Source organism: Anabrus simplex, chromosome 4 (assembly GCF_040414725.1).
Source record: "Anabrus simplex isolate iqAnaSimp1 chromosome 4, ASM4041472v1, whole genome shotgun sequence".
Taxonomy (NCBI): domain Eukaryota; kingdom Metazoa; phylum Arthropoda; class Insecta; order Orthoptera; family Tettigoniidae; genus Anabrus; species Anabrus simplex.
Genome location: NC_090268.1, coordinates 202,041,529 through 202,056,797, shown reverse-complemented (window position 1 = coordinate 202,056,797; position 15,269 = coordinate 202,041,529). Strand labels below are relative to the sequence as shown.

At 41.0% G+C, this 15,269-nt stretch overlaps 1 protein-coding gene across 1 annotated transcript in view; it reads right to left on the bottom strand.

Moving 5' to 3' along the window:
* Dhc36C (Dynein heavy chain at 36C) overlaps window positions 1-15,269 on the bottom strand; it is a 911,918-nt gene that overhangs the window by 806,643 nt on the left and 90,006 nt on the right. The window contains exons 7-8 of the mRNA XM_068227203.1: window positions 6,542-6,768; window positions 2,788-2,986 (exon numbers count right to left, since the gene is read on the bottom strand). Coding sequence (XP_068083304.1) covers window positions 2,788-2,986; window positions 6,542-6,768 — 426 coding nt within the window. The remainder of the gene's footprint in view (window positions 1-2,787; window positions 2,987-6,541; window positions 6,769-15,269) is intronic.

The window sequence follows — 15,269 nt, the reverse complement described above, 5'->3', positions numbered from 1 at the left end:
TTGTTTTCTCTGTAGCAAGAAGTGTGAACATTCTCTTCTAGATGACACTACTTAAGAACTACTATTGTGCACCCTAGTGCGAAGTGAAGGAACTTTTTTTGAAGAAATTTAGTATGTATAAGTTTGCTCTTTGTTAAATTTCCTTCAGTCATTGTTTGTGTTGGCAATGTTAATCCTTTCGTTCCGCCAGGTTTGAATTTAGCCAATCCCGAATTTCTTTAATTAATTTATGACCAATCAGGTGTATCTTCTTCAACTTGGATATGTTGCTTAACCCTAGCCAATAAAGTGAGGGGGGGTGTGGCTTCTCATTCATGAAACGTCTCGAACTTTCCGCGAGGGTTTATAAACTGCTGATTTTAGGGTCTCTGCGCCACTTCAGTAACATCTATCAGTGTGTAAAGTACGTAGCAGGGGGCGGGAAGCGCCTCTTTCTTCGGGCAGCAGTTCAGCCACCAGGTAATGGCCGTTTAATAACTTCTTTTCTTGCTAGCTCAGCAGTTTAACTCTCGGGGCAGGTCCGAAGCCTTTCTACCATGTAACTTTTCCCCTAAAATGTAAAGACACTTCGTATCAATTCTATCTTTTGAACTACATATTGGGATAGAGAGTGTTTAACCCTCTCGACCTCCCACTCATATTGCGTTGAGGTGAACTTATTTTCTCAACCGTTTCTTCCTTAATGTAATGTAAATTGTGTTCTTCTATAAGTCACCTCTCTAGTATGGGATTAGCCCTTGCAGTAACGGCCTAGTGCCAAGTAGGTTTTATATAATGCTGATGATGATGATGCTTGTTGTTTAAAGGGGCCTAACATCGAGGTCATCGGCCCCTAATGGTACGAAATGAAATAACAAAAGAAAGCAAATTCATCCACTGACCAAAATAAAATAAAAATGTCGTGAAGAAAGAATGGATGGACATGAACCAAAAAAACAAAAAACGAGCAAACAAAAAAAAAACAGTGGATCCAATTCAAAAAAGATCATAATTAATGTATGACTGACCAAGGTACCACTCATAAAGCACAATCCTGAATCGAGAATGCTTGATGTCGATAGGGGTCCAAAAACCAGATCTAAGGCCCCTCAGAATGGTACATGTCGCGAGTAAAGTAGAACCATGGTATTTGTCATGTCGGGGTACTAATCAAAAGTAGCGAAGACTAACGGTGTTCCACACAAGAAGGTACTACTCACAAGTTTTGCACTTCGTACAGGGAACGCAGACCTATGGTGTCTCGCACACAATGGCGCCACTCATAGCCAACGCAAACCGATAAGGTTCCTCACCTAGGTGTACTAACCACACATCCCGTGGTGTTCCTCACAGAGTGGGTACCAATCACAGCCAACGCAGACCCACGGTGTCGCTCATATAGTGGTACAACTCACAGGCAACGCCCAGACCCGCGGTGTTGCTCACATGGGTACGACGCACGGGTACTGGAAACCCACAGGAGAACCCCCTCCAGCTGCTACTAATCACAAACTTATTTCATACCTAATATAGTGGTACTACTCGCAAGTACAGGCAACCCATGGTGTTCCCCACGTGTTGGTACGAATCAAAAGTAGTTTCATGGTTCTAATTCCGTCATCCCTTGGTCGCCCCTTTTAGTCGCCTCTCACGACAGGCAGGGGATACCGCGGGTGTATTCTACATGTGCGTCCCCCACCCGCAGGGGGTAGTGTGTTTGGTCCGCGAGAGGTATTTTATTTCCCTCAAGTCCGCCGGCAAGCCGGTTAGGACCCCCCTATCCGCCACCTGGGACGCGCCACGTGGGAGTATCACCTCTCCCCCTGCTACGCCAGCGTAGCAGGTTCGTGGGGTTTTATATAAAGTGTATTAGGAGTGCAAGAACGCCTCCTCTCAAGTTGGTATTTTAGAGGCCATGTAATTGACCTGTTTCTTTACTTAATAGGCCTCAGTAGGTTGGGTATTTTTACCCATGTTTTCATGTCCTTGGAGGACAACTTGAAAGTGGAGTTTGGTGTGGCCTTTGATAGGCTTAAATTTTTGAGAGCGAGTTGCTCTTACTTGAAAATTGAGTTGCTGTATGCCTCGAGGAGGCTTTACCGTGTAAAGAGGAGCAAGTGCTCCTAGGCCTGATTGGGATTTTCTGCCCCTTTGTTGAACCTTGAATATAAGTAAAGTGTGGCTCATTGCTCAAGAATTATGTGTCTGGCTCTCGGAGCCCAAATCCTGTAATCACTGTAATTGTACATTTTCGAATTGTGTTTTGGCTACTGAGTACCTGTTCTATTTGTTATTTCTTAATCTTGAAAAGAAAATATAACCTTGTTAAATTTTATCTTAACTTTAATTTCATATTTTGAGACCTGTTCACCCCCGCACCTTCTTTCACCTCTGCTAATCCACCAAATCTCGGTAACAGAAGGTAACGGCCAAAGAAAGATAAGAGCCAGCAGGGCGTGAAAATGAAAGACTCCCTAGCCCTTGTAAACCTAATAGCGTCGGGGTCGGAAAAGAACAAGAGTTGACCCAGGGAGGTCGGAGAGGATAGATGAAAGTGAGGAGCCTGGCACAAGTAAGTGGAAGCAATGCCTGGACTCAGCTAGTGACCCCGTGGTTGCCAACCCACGATCCAAATTTCAGAGCCCCTGGGGCCCTTTCAGTCGCCTCTTACGAAATGCAGGGGATACCGTGGGTGTTATTCTACCGCCCCCAGCCACAGGGGGTAAACAGTTGTCAACAGACTGTACAGAACTTAACTGGTCACCTAAAAAAAACTCACGCAATACACGAAAGCAAGGACATACGTACCTTGTGTACACTCTTCTTCATATCTTTCTCCAGCTCCAGAAGCCACTTCTCGACTTGCCCACGGGCCAGTGAAGTAGAGATTGTATCCACTAACTCGACCTCTTCACCTTCACTGGACTTCATAGCAGTCACGTCAAGGTCTTCGGTGAAATTAAGTTTAGCAATACCTTCAAAGCACTTCTTTAAATGAGGCTGTACTCTGAAATTCACAAATGAAGAGTGTGTTATCATTTTTAAGAACAGTACATTACAATACCCTGCACATAAATTAGAAAATCGTCGCTGCCGGGACAAAACCTACTATGCGACATATTTAAGCACAGAACTTTGGCCGGTCAGATTATGTCATCTAAGGTGCAATATTGTGTGAATATTGTCAAGGAATTCTCGCTCTTCATAATGTATGTGCTGCAGGTCAGTATATCTCCAAAAATATTAGCACAGAGGAGGTTTTGTCCCGGCAACGACAAAATATCGTTATAAATTTTGGAACGATTACGAAAGAAATAATGTCATTGCCATATAATTTATGATGATGATAACGATGATGACCGTGATGATGATAATGATGAAAGTTGTTTAAAGCAATGTAACACTGAGGTCATCAGCCCTTAATGGAATGAAATGAAATTGATGACGATGATGATCATGATGCTTGTCGTTTAAAAGGGCCTAACATCTAGCTCATCGGCTCTTAATGGAACGAGATGGATATGATATATGATATTTAAAACATTAAAATGTATCCACTGACAAGAGTTAAAAAAATGGTGATGACAAAATGAGTGAGTATGAGCTTAAAACAATCAGTGGAACTGATTCGCAATGTCTTATTCTCTAATAAAATAAGAGAAACTACAGGGGAAAAAAAAGAAATAAGGCATTGCCTGATAGTGAAGATATATATATATATATATATATATATATATATATATATATATATATATATATATATATATAATTTACGTAAGATGTTAAAATAACACATTAAAATACGCAACACAAACTAAAATGAAGTCAATGGGATAAAAGCGCAATTGACACAAATACACTAGGACAAAGGACATCATTAGACACGATAAAACAGACCACTATCCCTCATAAAGCGGATGACGAGGTCTGCTGACTGCTCGTCATCTCGCAAGATAAGAGAGATGGTACCCGGGAGGTTAAGACTACGGCGAAGATCGACCAGTTCCACACACTCCGTAAGGATGTGTACCACGGTAAGATGGTCGCCGCAGGTGCACACCGGAGGGGGTTCTCCTTTCAAAAGATGCAAGTGTGTCAGATGATGATGATGATGATGATGATGCTTGTTGTGTAAAGGGGCCTAACATCGAGCTCATCGGCCCCTAATGGTTCGAAATGTTATAACGAAAAGTTCAAATTCATCCACTGACCAAAATAAAATAAAAAACTGTCATGAAGAATGAATGAATGGATGGATATGAACCCAAAAAAAAGGAAAAACAGTGGATCAGACTCAAAAAAGATCGTAAATAATAGTATTACAGACCAAGGGACCACTTATAAAGCACAATGATGCTTGATGACTAAAGAGGTGCAAAATCCACATCTAAGGCCGCACAGAGTGGTACATGCCGCGAGTAAAGGAAAACCATAGTATTTGTCATGTTAGGGTACTAATCAAAAGTAGCGAAGACTCACGGTGTTCCACACAAGCTGGTACTACTCACAAGTATTGTACATCGTACAAGTAACGCAGACCTATGGTGTTGCCAACACAATGGCGCCACTCATAACCAACGCAACCGATAAGGTTCCTCACCTAGGTGTACTATACACAGGGACTCGCACTATCCCGTGGTGTTCCTCACATAGTGGGTGCCAATCACAGGCAACGCTGACCCATGGTGCCGCTCATATAGCGGTACAACTCACAGCTACGCCCAGACCCGCGGAGTCGCTCAAATGGGTACGACACACGCGTACTGGAAACCACCAGGCCAGGCTCTTTACTGCTACTAATCACAAACCTACTTCGTACCGAACATAGTGGTACTACGCGCAAGTAGAGGCAATCCATGGTGTTCCCCGCATGATGGTACGAATCAAAAGTAGTTTCATAGTTCTAATTCAATCATCCCTTGGTCGCCTCTCACGACAGGCAGGGGATACCGAGGGTGTATTATTCGTCTGCGTCCCCCACCCACAGGGAGTAAAGGGAGAAAGAAAAGAAGGAAGAAGGGATCCGTCACTTCGAAAGATGAAGTAACGGACGAAGAAAGGCAAAGGCAAGGGCCACGAAGCCGGACCCGCTGCACCAGAGGTTTCTCTCAGAATGGCGTTAATGGTACTAATGGTACTAATCACGGGCGCCGGTATTTCCGTGATGTTCCTCACATAGTGAATAATAATCACAGGCAACGCAGACGTACGGTGTCCCTCATATAGTGGTACTAATCTCAGCAAACACGCAGGCCCGTTGTTATTCTCACATAACGGTACTAATCACAGCAACGTACGCCCGTGGTGTTCCGCATATAGCAGTACTAATCACAGGCAATGTAAACAGACAGTGAACCATTCCTGATGATGATGATGATGATGCTTGTTGTTTAAAGGGGCCTAGCATTGAGGTCATCGGCCCCTATGGTATGAAATGAGTGGAAATGCAATTTAAAAGTACAAAATTCATCCACTGACCAGAATTCAAAACGTGATGATGAAGAATGAATATGAATTTAAAATAATCAGGGGATCTGACCCGCAATGCCGCACAATCCCAGAAACAATATTACTGACCAAGGGGTTGCTTCAAAAGCACAATCCTGGATCGGTGATGCTTGTCTGAAGGGGTTCAATATCCATGTCAACGGTCCCTCATAATGGCACTTATCGCTAGTAAAGCAGAACCATAGTATTTCACAAGTTGCGGTACTAATCAAAGGTAGCGTAAACTCACGGTGTTCTAAACATTATGGTACTACTTACAAGTACTGTACATCGTACAGGTAACGCAGACCTCTGGTGTTTCTCACATAATGTCGCCACTTATAGGCAACGCAATACCCAAAGTGTTCCCCACCTAGGTGTACTAACCACGGGCGCCGGTATTCCCGTGGTGTTCCTCACATAGTGGGTACTAAACATAGGCAACGAAGACCCACGGTGTCGCTCATATTGTATCAGCAAACAGAGTCAACACCCAGACCCGTGGTGTTCCTCACATAGTGGGTACTAATCACAGGCAACGCCGAAACCCGTGGTGTACTAATCACAGGTACTGGAAACCCACAGCGAACCCCCCTGGAGTGCTACGAATCACAAAACTATTGAGAACCTAACAGAGTGGTACTACTCGCAAGTAAAGGCGACCCATGGTGTTCCCCGCGTGATGGTAATAACCACAAGTAGTTTCATGGTTCTGGTTCAATCATCCCTTGGTCGCCCCTTTTAGTCGCCTCTCACGGCAGGCAGGGGATACCGTGGGTGTATTTTTATTCTGCGTCCCCAACCCACAGGGGGTGAGGGAGGTTGGACAAGATAGATTAAGGTGACCAGCCTGGCACAAGTGGAAGCAATGCCAGAAGTCAGCTTAGGGCTCCGTGGTCGCTAACACACGCTCCCAAGTTGAGTGCCCTGGGGCCCGTTTCAGTCGCCTCTTACGACAGACAGCGGATAGCTTGCGAGTAATTTTCATCTGCGACGATGGGACAGGAAAGGCCTAGGAATGGGAGGAATTTAAAAACACAAAAGAATCTTCTATAATTGAAAAAATGGTACGTACCTTGTAGGGTCTTTAGTCTCGGAAAGGATTTCCAGTAGTTCATCATTGGATAAGAAGAAAAATCTTGGGAAGAAGAGTCGCTTCTTCTCCAAGTAGTCATTAAGGCCGCGTTGAATTAGTTCAAGGAGTGAGTTACTTTTCTTTAATCTCTCCAACATCTTGTCGATCTCAATGACACTTAACACTCTATTGTCCATCAACACAGACTTCATGATGTCCCGCCACATCTGAAAATAAAAACTCACCGTTTAGCCTGCAGAATATCACCCCCGTTCAGTGAAAGCATCAAAAGAGAGAAGCTGGTTGAGCATGTTCTGGTGATGATGATGCTTCTTATTTACAAGAGCCAAACATCTAGGCCATCGACATCTAATGGTACGAGATAAGACGAAATTAAATAATAATTAAAAAGTTTGCTACGACTTGCAAATGATATTGAAGAAAGTTATAAAAAATTATTATGAATTATGAATTTAAAATAATCATTGGATTTAATTAGCAGTGCCGTATTTTCCTATTCAATGATTTAAAAAACATTAAAATTTAAAAAAACACATATTTCATTCCAATTATTTATCAAAGAAAAGAGCATACAGTATCGAAAATATACACAATAGATGAAAACATATTCAATAGAATAAAAAACGTAGTTGATAATGATTATGATGCGTGTTGTTTAAAGGGGCCTAACATCTAAGGTCATCGGCCCCTAATGAAAGGAGATGGTCGACATGAAATGATAGTTAAAATTTTAAAATGTATCCACTGACAAGAGTTTCAATTAAATGGTGATGAAAAATGACCATGAGATTAAAACCATCAGTAGATATCATTCGCAATAACTCAATTTTTTAATGACACCCGGAAGGGGTGAAGAGGAAAAGTTTTTTTTTTTGCAGTTTTATATACCTGTGACTTTTTTCTTTCGAATACTTTTTGTTTCAGACCTCTGCGACGTTTAAAAGGGTGTTACTTTTTATATTATCTGGAGTGCTGCAGATGTCGGGCATGACACATCCTCGAACTGATGTGACATAACATAACTTTCCATTTGTCAGCGGTGACAAACACTCTGTTGAAGGAGTTCATGTTTCAGAACGTGGTCATTTTCTGCGAGAGGATATCTCTGCTGCAGGAAAGTACAACTTTCAATTATTGGCCAACCTGAAGGGCAAAACGTTTGAGAACATAACTGCGTGTGTTTATTATTTGTTTTGGCGGCTTATTTTAAAACAGCATTCAGCTGCTTTGTTTCCGTTCGGTTTTATACATTGTGTTACGGAGATATCCGCGGTAGTTAGAGGTGAAAGAAGGTGCGGGCTGGAATAGGTCTCAACTACAGAAGTTCGAAGGATGAATTAAAATTTCAACAAGGTTATATTTTCAAAACTTAACAATGGTAACATAGAATTTGAAAATTTAACAAGTCAACAACAAGTCAAAAATCAAATACAGAAAAATTACAAGTGTTAGAGGATTATTACAAGGTCTGTGCTTCGAGCCCCACAGTCACAATCCTTGAGCTATTAGCCCAACTTTACCAAGGTACAAAATTGAACCAAGGGGCAGAAAACCCCGTCATGCCAAGGAGCACTTGCTCCAAATTACAATGTTAAGCCTCCTAGAGGCACACAGAAATCAAATTTAGGAAAGCAGACCCGCTCTCAAAGTTCAAGATATCAAAGGCCACAACGAATTTTCCTTCTATCTGCCCTCAAGGCACACAAGGAAACAGGGGTATTTAATACCCAACCTATAGGGCCTTCGCAATGAAAATAAAACAACAGGTTAAGTTACTGGCCCAAAGTACAGAGAGGACTGGAGGCGAGAACTTGCACTCCAAATACACTTTTAAAACCTAAGTGGCTCTAGGCCGATACACAGGGGCTAGTTCCAAGCTAGGGAGGTGACCCGTATAAGAAAACTAATACATTAAGGAAGAGAAGAAACGGTTATGATAACGTAGTCACCTCAATTTCAAAAATGAAGGGGAGCTCGAGAGGGTACCGCACTCTCTATCCCCGCTTTACAGTAGAAGATATTTGTAGTTTTTACATAGACAGAAGAGGAATTTACATTTTAAAGTGGTAGGTTACATATTAAAAGGTTTCGAACCCTCCCCGAGAGTTAAACTGCTGAGCTAGCGAGAAATAAAGATGTTAACAGGCCATTACCTTGTTGAAGAGCTGCTGCTTGAAGAAAGAGGCGCTTCCCGCCCCCCTGCTACATATCCACACACTAAGTAAGATGTTACTGAAGCGGCCCCGACACAAGAAAATCACCAGTTTTTATACCCTCGTGGAAAATTCGAGACCTTTCAAGAATGAATACACACACTCCCTCAACTTTATTGGATAGCTTAGAGCTACATATCCATATCGAAGAAGACATACACTATTGGTCAAAAATTAATTAAATAAATTCGGGATTGGCTGAGTTCAAAACTGGCGGACAGATGGATTAATATTGCCAACCCAGAAAACAAAATAACAAAATGTAGTAAAGATAAAACTTAATACAAAATTTCTTCAAGAAACTTCATTCCTTCGCACCAGAGTGCGTAATCATAGTTTTTAGTAGAGACATCTGGTAGAGAACGTCCACAATTCTTGGTCAATTACAAACAAAAACACATCAAAATTTACACAGAGCCATCTTCGGAGAAACTGTTGAGTTAATACAGTTTTTTAAAGTTCAGGCTTTCTCCTGTAGAGGAGTTTCAACTGGCGCAATATTTGAACTAGCGGCGTGGAGGTGTACCGCCCGGTACACATTGAATGATATGCCTAGACATAGTAATAGGATTTTCAAGGTGCGCAAGAATGTGAAAAAGCCGAAAATCACTGTTGTTATGTCGAACGTTTTACAAGTGAGTGTGCAAACGTGTGTTCCCAACTGACTACTAAAGAGATGCAGAATGAACAACCACAGTACGGTTTGTGTCCAAAAGAGAGGACACGTGGTGCAAATACCATAAAAATGAAGGAAACTGATGATGATGATGATGCTTGTTGTTTAAAGGGGTCTAACATCGAGGTCTCGGCCCCTAATGGTATGAAATGAAATAACAAAAAGTTCAAAAAATCCAATGACGAAATTAATTAAAATGTCATGAAAAAAGAATGGATGGACATGAACCCCAAAAAAACAAAAACAAACAAACAAAAAACAGTGGATCCGACTCAAAAACGGTCATAAATATTAGTAGGGGAGAGTCCTACAGTACCGGCCACCTTAACTTTTTCCCTTATAAAATATAAAATGCTCTACGATATGAGATTTTCATACAATAATCTTGTACTTTATTAAATGCTTTTTCAATGTAAGGGTGTGATTTTCATAAAATCTTACCAAAAGTTAATAATATTTAAAAATACAACAAAGCTTAATTTCCAAGGACTACAAAAATCATCTTTCAGTACCGGCCAGGTACTATTTTCTAAGATATATGTGTCTAATACATTACTAATATCAAACAAATGCAGAAATAATTCGACAACACACAATTATAGGAATTGGCATCCACTAAATTCAAGTTCGGTTTATTTTTTGCAATAATTACAAATAAAATACAAAATATTTCCGTGGTCTACACATCCAACATGCGCCCAGTCTTTGCATTTGGTACACTGCACCCGTTCTTGATCCAATGAGTCACAACAAATAATGCATGATGTGTCTTCTTCCATTTCCTTAGTATTTACACAATAATCATTGTACCGGGCGGTACACCTCCACGCCGCTAATTTAAAAATTGCGCCAGGTGAAACTCCTCTGCTGGAGGAAGTCTGAACTTTATCTACGCTGTTAATTCTTTACCTTCTCAGAAGATGTCACCACGTGGAAAACTTTGAGTTTTTGAACTGTGTCATTTTTGATGTGTTTTTGTTTCGCTTGAAGTAAGGTTGATTGATTGATGATTGTTGTTTAAAGGGGCCTAACATCTAGGTCATCGGCCCCTAATGGTACGAAATGAGACGAAATGGAATGACATATTAAAAGTCTAAAATTCTCCACTGACCAGAATTCAAAAATGTGACAACGAAGAATGAATGGATGGACATGAATTTAAAACAATCAGTGGTTGCGACCCGCAATGTCGCACAGTCACATAAACGGACGTGACAATATCGTATTACTGACCAAGGGACTACTGCTATAGCATAACACTGAATCGATTATGCGTGCAGTCAAAAGGGGGTCCTAAATCGAAGTTATCGGCCCCTCATAACGGTACTGATCGCTAGCAAAATAGAACCATGGTAGCTGTCCTGTTACGGTACTAATCAAAAGTAGCAGAGACTTGCGGCATTCCACACATTATTGTACTACTCAGAGCTTATGAAATTCGACATTTAATACAGATCTATGTTTTCCCACTTTGCGGCGCCATTTACAGGCAACGCAAACCAATGGTGTTCATCACAGAAGAGTACTAACCACAGGGACCTCTCCCTATCCCGTGGTGTTCCTCATATAGTGGGTACTAATCATAGGCAAGGCAGAACCATGGTAGCTATCATCCCATGGTCCTGCTCATATGGTGGTACTAATCACAGGTACTGCAAAAGCCGACCGCGCGGTGCTCCTGTGTGCTACTAATCACAAACCAATTTCGTACCTAACGTAGTGGTACTACGCACAAGTAAAAGCAACCCTTGGTGTTCCCCGCGTGATGGCACGAATCAAAAGCAGTTTCATGGTTCAAATTCAAACATCCCTTGGTCGCCCCTTTTAGTCGCCTCTCACGACAGGCAGGGGATACCGTGGGTGTATTATTCGTCTGCCTCCCCCACCCACAGGGGGTGTGTGTTTGGTCCGCGAGAGGTATTTTATTTCCCTCAAGTCCGCCGGCAAGCCGGTTAGGACCCCCCTATCCGCCACCTGGGACGCGCCACGTGGGAGTATCACCTCTCCCCCTGCTACGCCTGCGTAGCAGGTTCGTGGCTTGAAGTAAGAAGTGTAAACTTTCTCCCCTAGAGGACACTACTGAAGATCAACAATAGTGCAACCTAGTGCGGAGTCAAAGAACTATTTTGTTGGAGAAAATTTAATTTTCAAGAGTTTGTTCTTTGTTAAATTTCTTTCAGTCATTGTTTAAGTTGGCAATATTCACCCCTTCTTTCCCCTTGTGTTGAACCTAACCAATCCCGAATTTCTTAAATTAATTTCTATCCAATCAGATGTATCTTCCCCCAACTTGAATATGTTGCTGTGTCCTACCCAATAAAGTGTTTGTGGGAGGGTGTTTTCATTCCCCTAACGCCTAGAAACTTCCGCGAGAGTATTTAAACTGCTGATTTTTGGGTCTCTCGGCCACTTCTGTTCCATCTTTCAGTGTATTAAGTACATAGCAGCAGGCGGGAAGCGCCTCTTTCCTCGGCAGCGGTCAGCAACAAGGTAATGGCCGATTAATAAATTCTTTCTTTGCTAGCTCAGCAGTTTAACTTTCGGGGCGGGTTCTAAGCGTTCCACTATGTAACCTTTTCCTAAAATGTAACTTCTCTTTTCATCTATTCTCTTGTAAAGCTACATACTGGGATAGAGAGTGCTAACCCTCTCGAGCTCCCACTCACATTGTCTGGAGGTGAACTTACAGAGGTGTGAAAATTATTAGAATAATTGTGATTAACAACATTTTTTGGTTTATCTTTTAATTAGGTGTACTATTTCACTTTCATTATGAGTTTAAATGTTAGTAAATTTCATTTTCATCTTTTAACAGTGATTTGGAATATTTATTGTCTTACAAAAGAGTAATTTGAGAATAATTGGGACATTTCTTCGAAATTGTGTCATGTTACCCACAATGTGTGTTTGAACAGTTGACTTCAGAATTCAGGTTCTGTCATTGTGAGAGTGTTTTAGTATTGTTATGATTGTTGTTATATGTTACCGTAGTTTCCCAGCTGATTTCTTTGCCAATTTTTTTATGATTTAGTGGTTTTTATCAAACTGTTAACGTTGTTAATTGTGTGGGTGTTTTTTTTTGACAATGGGCAAGAAAAATGACCTTTCTCCTAGGAAAGTGGCTTTGGTCAATTGTCTTCTGAATGAAAAACGTTACACGCAAGGAGAAATAACAGATAGATTACAAATTTCACAAACATCTGTATGTAGAGTGAGATGTCTTTGAATTCTGGTTTCGAACATGCAAACTCTCGGGTAGGAAAATGTGGAAGAAAAAGAAAAATTCAGTCCTAAGACTGAATGGAAATTACTTCAAATTGCAAAGAGACATAGAAGAGCCACTAGCAGAGATTTAAAACGGAGTTTGGAGAACCACGGAGTAAATGTCTGCGATTCAACCGTTTGTCGAAAAATAATTTCTGCTCATCTCCCTGCACGCCGTCCACGAAAGAAGGCTAAGATCATGCCTGCAATTGCAAAGAAGAGACTTTCCTGGGGAAAAGACGTCAGAGAACATTTCAGAGATGACTGGAGCAAGGTATTATAAAATTAGTATCAGTTACTTAGAATGATACCAGTCAAAGAACCTGAATTGTAATATGATATTCTGAAGAAGGAAAATTCCAAATTTAAAACAAATGGATGAAGTTCTCTTTGCAAGCAACTTATTCACTTCATTTGCATTATACTGAAGTGTGTATGGTATTATATTATGTTTTTAAATTTTCAGATATGTTTTCCTGACGAATCAGTGTTTGCAATAACAGACAAAAGTAGCCGGTACGTGAGGAGAAGCACTGATGAAGAGTTCTTGCCCCAATGCATTGCACAAACTGTCAAGCATCCCACTCAAGTTATGGTCTGGTGTGTTACGCCAGTTCATAGTACAGGACGTCTGTACATAGTAGAAGGTATGATGAACTGGCATCAATACAAAACAGTACTTGAAAAAATGATTTTTGCTGCAAATGAGAGAGTGGTTTCCCAATAGTGGCTTTGTATTCATGCATGATGGTGCTCCGTGCCATAAAGCAAAGTCTGTGACGAAGTTTATAACTGAAAACGATGTTAAAACTCTTCCTTGGCCTGGCAATAGCCCAGATCTAAACCCTATTGAGAATCTCTGGACCATTGTGAAGAGGAAACTGAAGAAAAACAGCATTACAACCAAGATTAATCTCATAGAGACACTCATTAAAATACGGCATCAGATACGGAAATCAAAGATTCCGGCAAAAAATTGTAGAAAGCATGCCAAATCAGATTGAATCTATCATACAATCCGAAGAGCATGCATGCCAAATACTAAATATGTGATTAATTTCAATTGGAAGTAAAATATCAATGAATAAATATGATTTTATACAAAATTTTCAAATTATTCTAATAATTTTCACACCTCTGTATTTTCTCAACCAATTCTTCCGTAATGTAATGTAAATTGTTATTTTCTTAAGTCACCTCTGTAGTATGGGATTAGCCCTTGCACTAACGGCCTAAGGCCAAGTAGGTCTTAAACAAAGTGTATTAGGAGTGCAAGTTCGCCTCCCCTCAAATTGTATTTTAGAGGTCATGTATTAACCTTCTTGTCATTTAATAGACCTCAGTAGGTTGGGTATTTTACCCCTGTGTATATGTCCTTTGAGGACAGCTTAAAGGTGGAGTTTGGTGTGGCCTGGGAGAGGCTTAAAATTGAGAGCGAGTGGCTCTTTTGAAAATTGTATATTGTATGCCTCGAGGAGGCTTTTCAGGGTAATTTGGAGCAAGGGCTCCTAGGTATGAATGGGGTTTTCTGCCCCTCTGTTAAAATTGTGTTTGGGGTAAAACTGAGCTGATTGCCCAAGAATTATGTTTCTGACTTTTGAAGCCCCAAATGGGGTACCTATGTAAATGTATTTTTCAATTGTGTTTCGGCTACTAAGTACCTGTTCTATTTGTTGTTACCTAATTTTGAGAAGAAAATATAACCTTGTTAAATTTTAAAATTAATTTCACTTTAGTAGCTTGAGACCTATTCACCACCCAGCACCTTCTTTCATGCATAACTACCACCAAAACACGGTAACAAGTGGTAGCAGAGCGTGGTTGAATGGGTCTCAATTTAGCCCCTTTTGACGGCTAAATATTGTTTGTTCCGAACTCTAACTATTTTCCCAGTTGCTGGAATTTTTTTGAGTTTTTCAAAATTGTTCTGTCACCATGCCCGGCCCTCGCGATGTTCTCCTTCTTAACTATTTGCGTAAGGAGGAGTTGATCTATGAATTAACTATCAGAAATGTGCAATCTGGAGGCACGGTTGCAATAGACACTAACAAGCTTAGAGAGTCCCTTGATTTGCCCATTTCCATCCCCAATTTGGGAGAGAAAGAAATTGACGATTCTCTTTCCACGATCACGGAGAATGTTACTGGGCTAGCTTCTGTAGTTAGTTTTTTTGATGAAAATGATCCGTCTCCGAATCAAATTAAGCGTGTGCAAGGTAGGCTATATCATTTTTCGAATAGGGTTAACGATCTGTTGTCTCTAAAACTGAATGATGTTCAGAGGAAGGAAGCTAGTACGCTCCTGGAAAATATTTCCGAATTATCTAGTAAGGTCACTCAATTGTTAACTGGGGAAGTTCCTCCCAAATCTGATCAACCCACCATAGTAAATGCAGGTAGTGAGGAAGCGCCTCCCAAGGGAGAAGTTAATAGAATAACCGTTGCTGCTCAAACTATCCCTGCCCCATTGGACAACGAATCTGAACGACGTGCATCATTGAGTAACATCCGTTCTGAATTAACTTCATTACCATTGAAACCTTTACCTACTATGT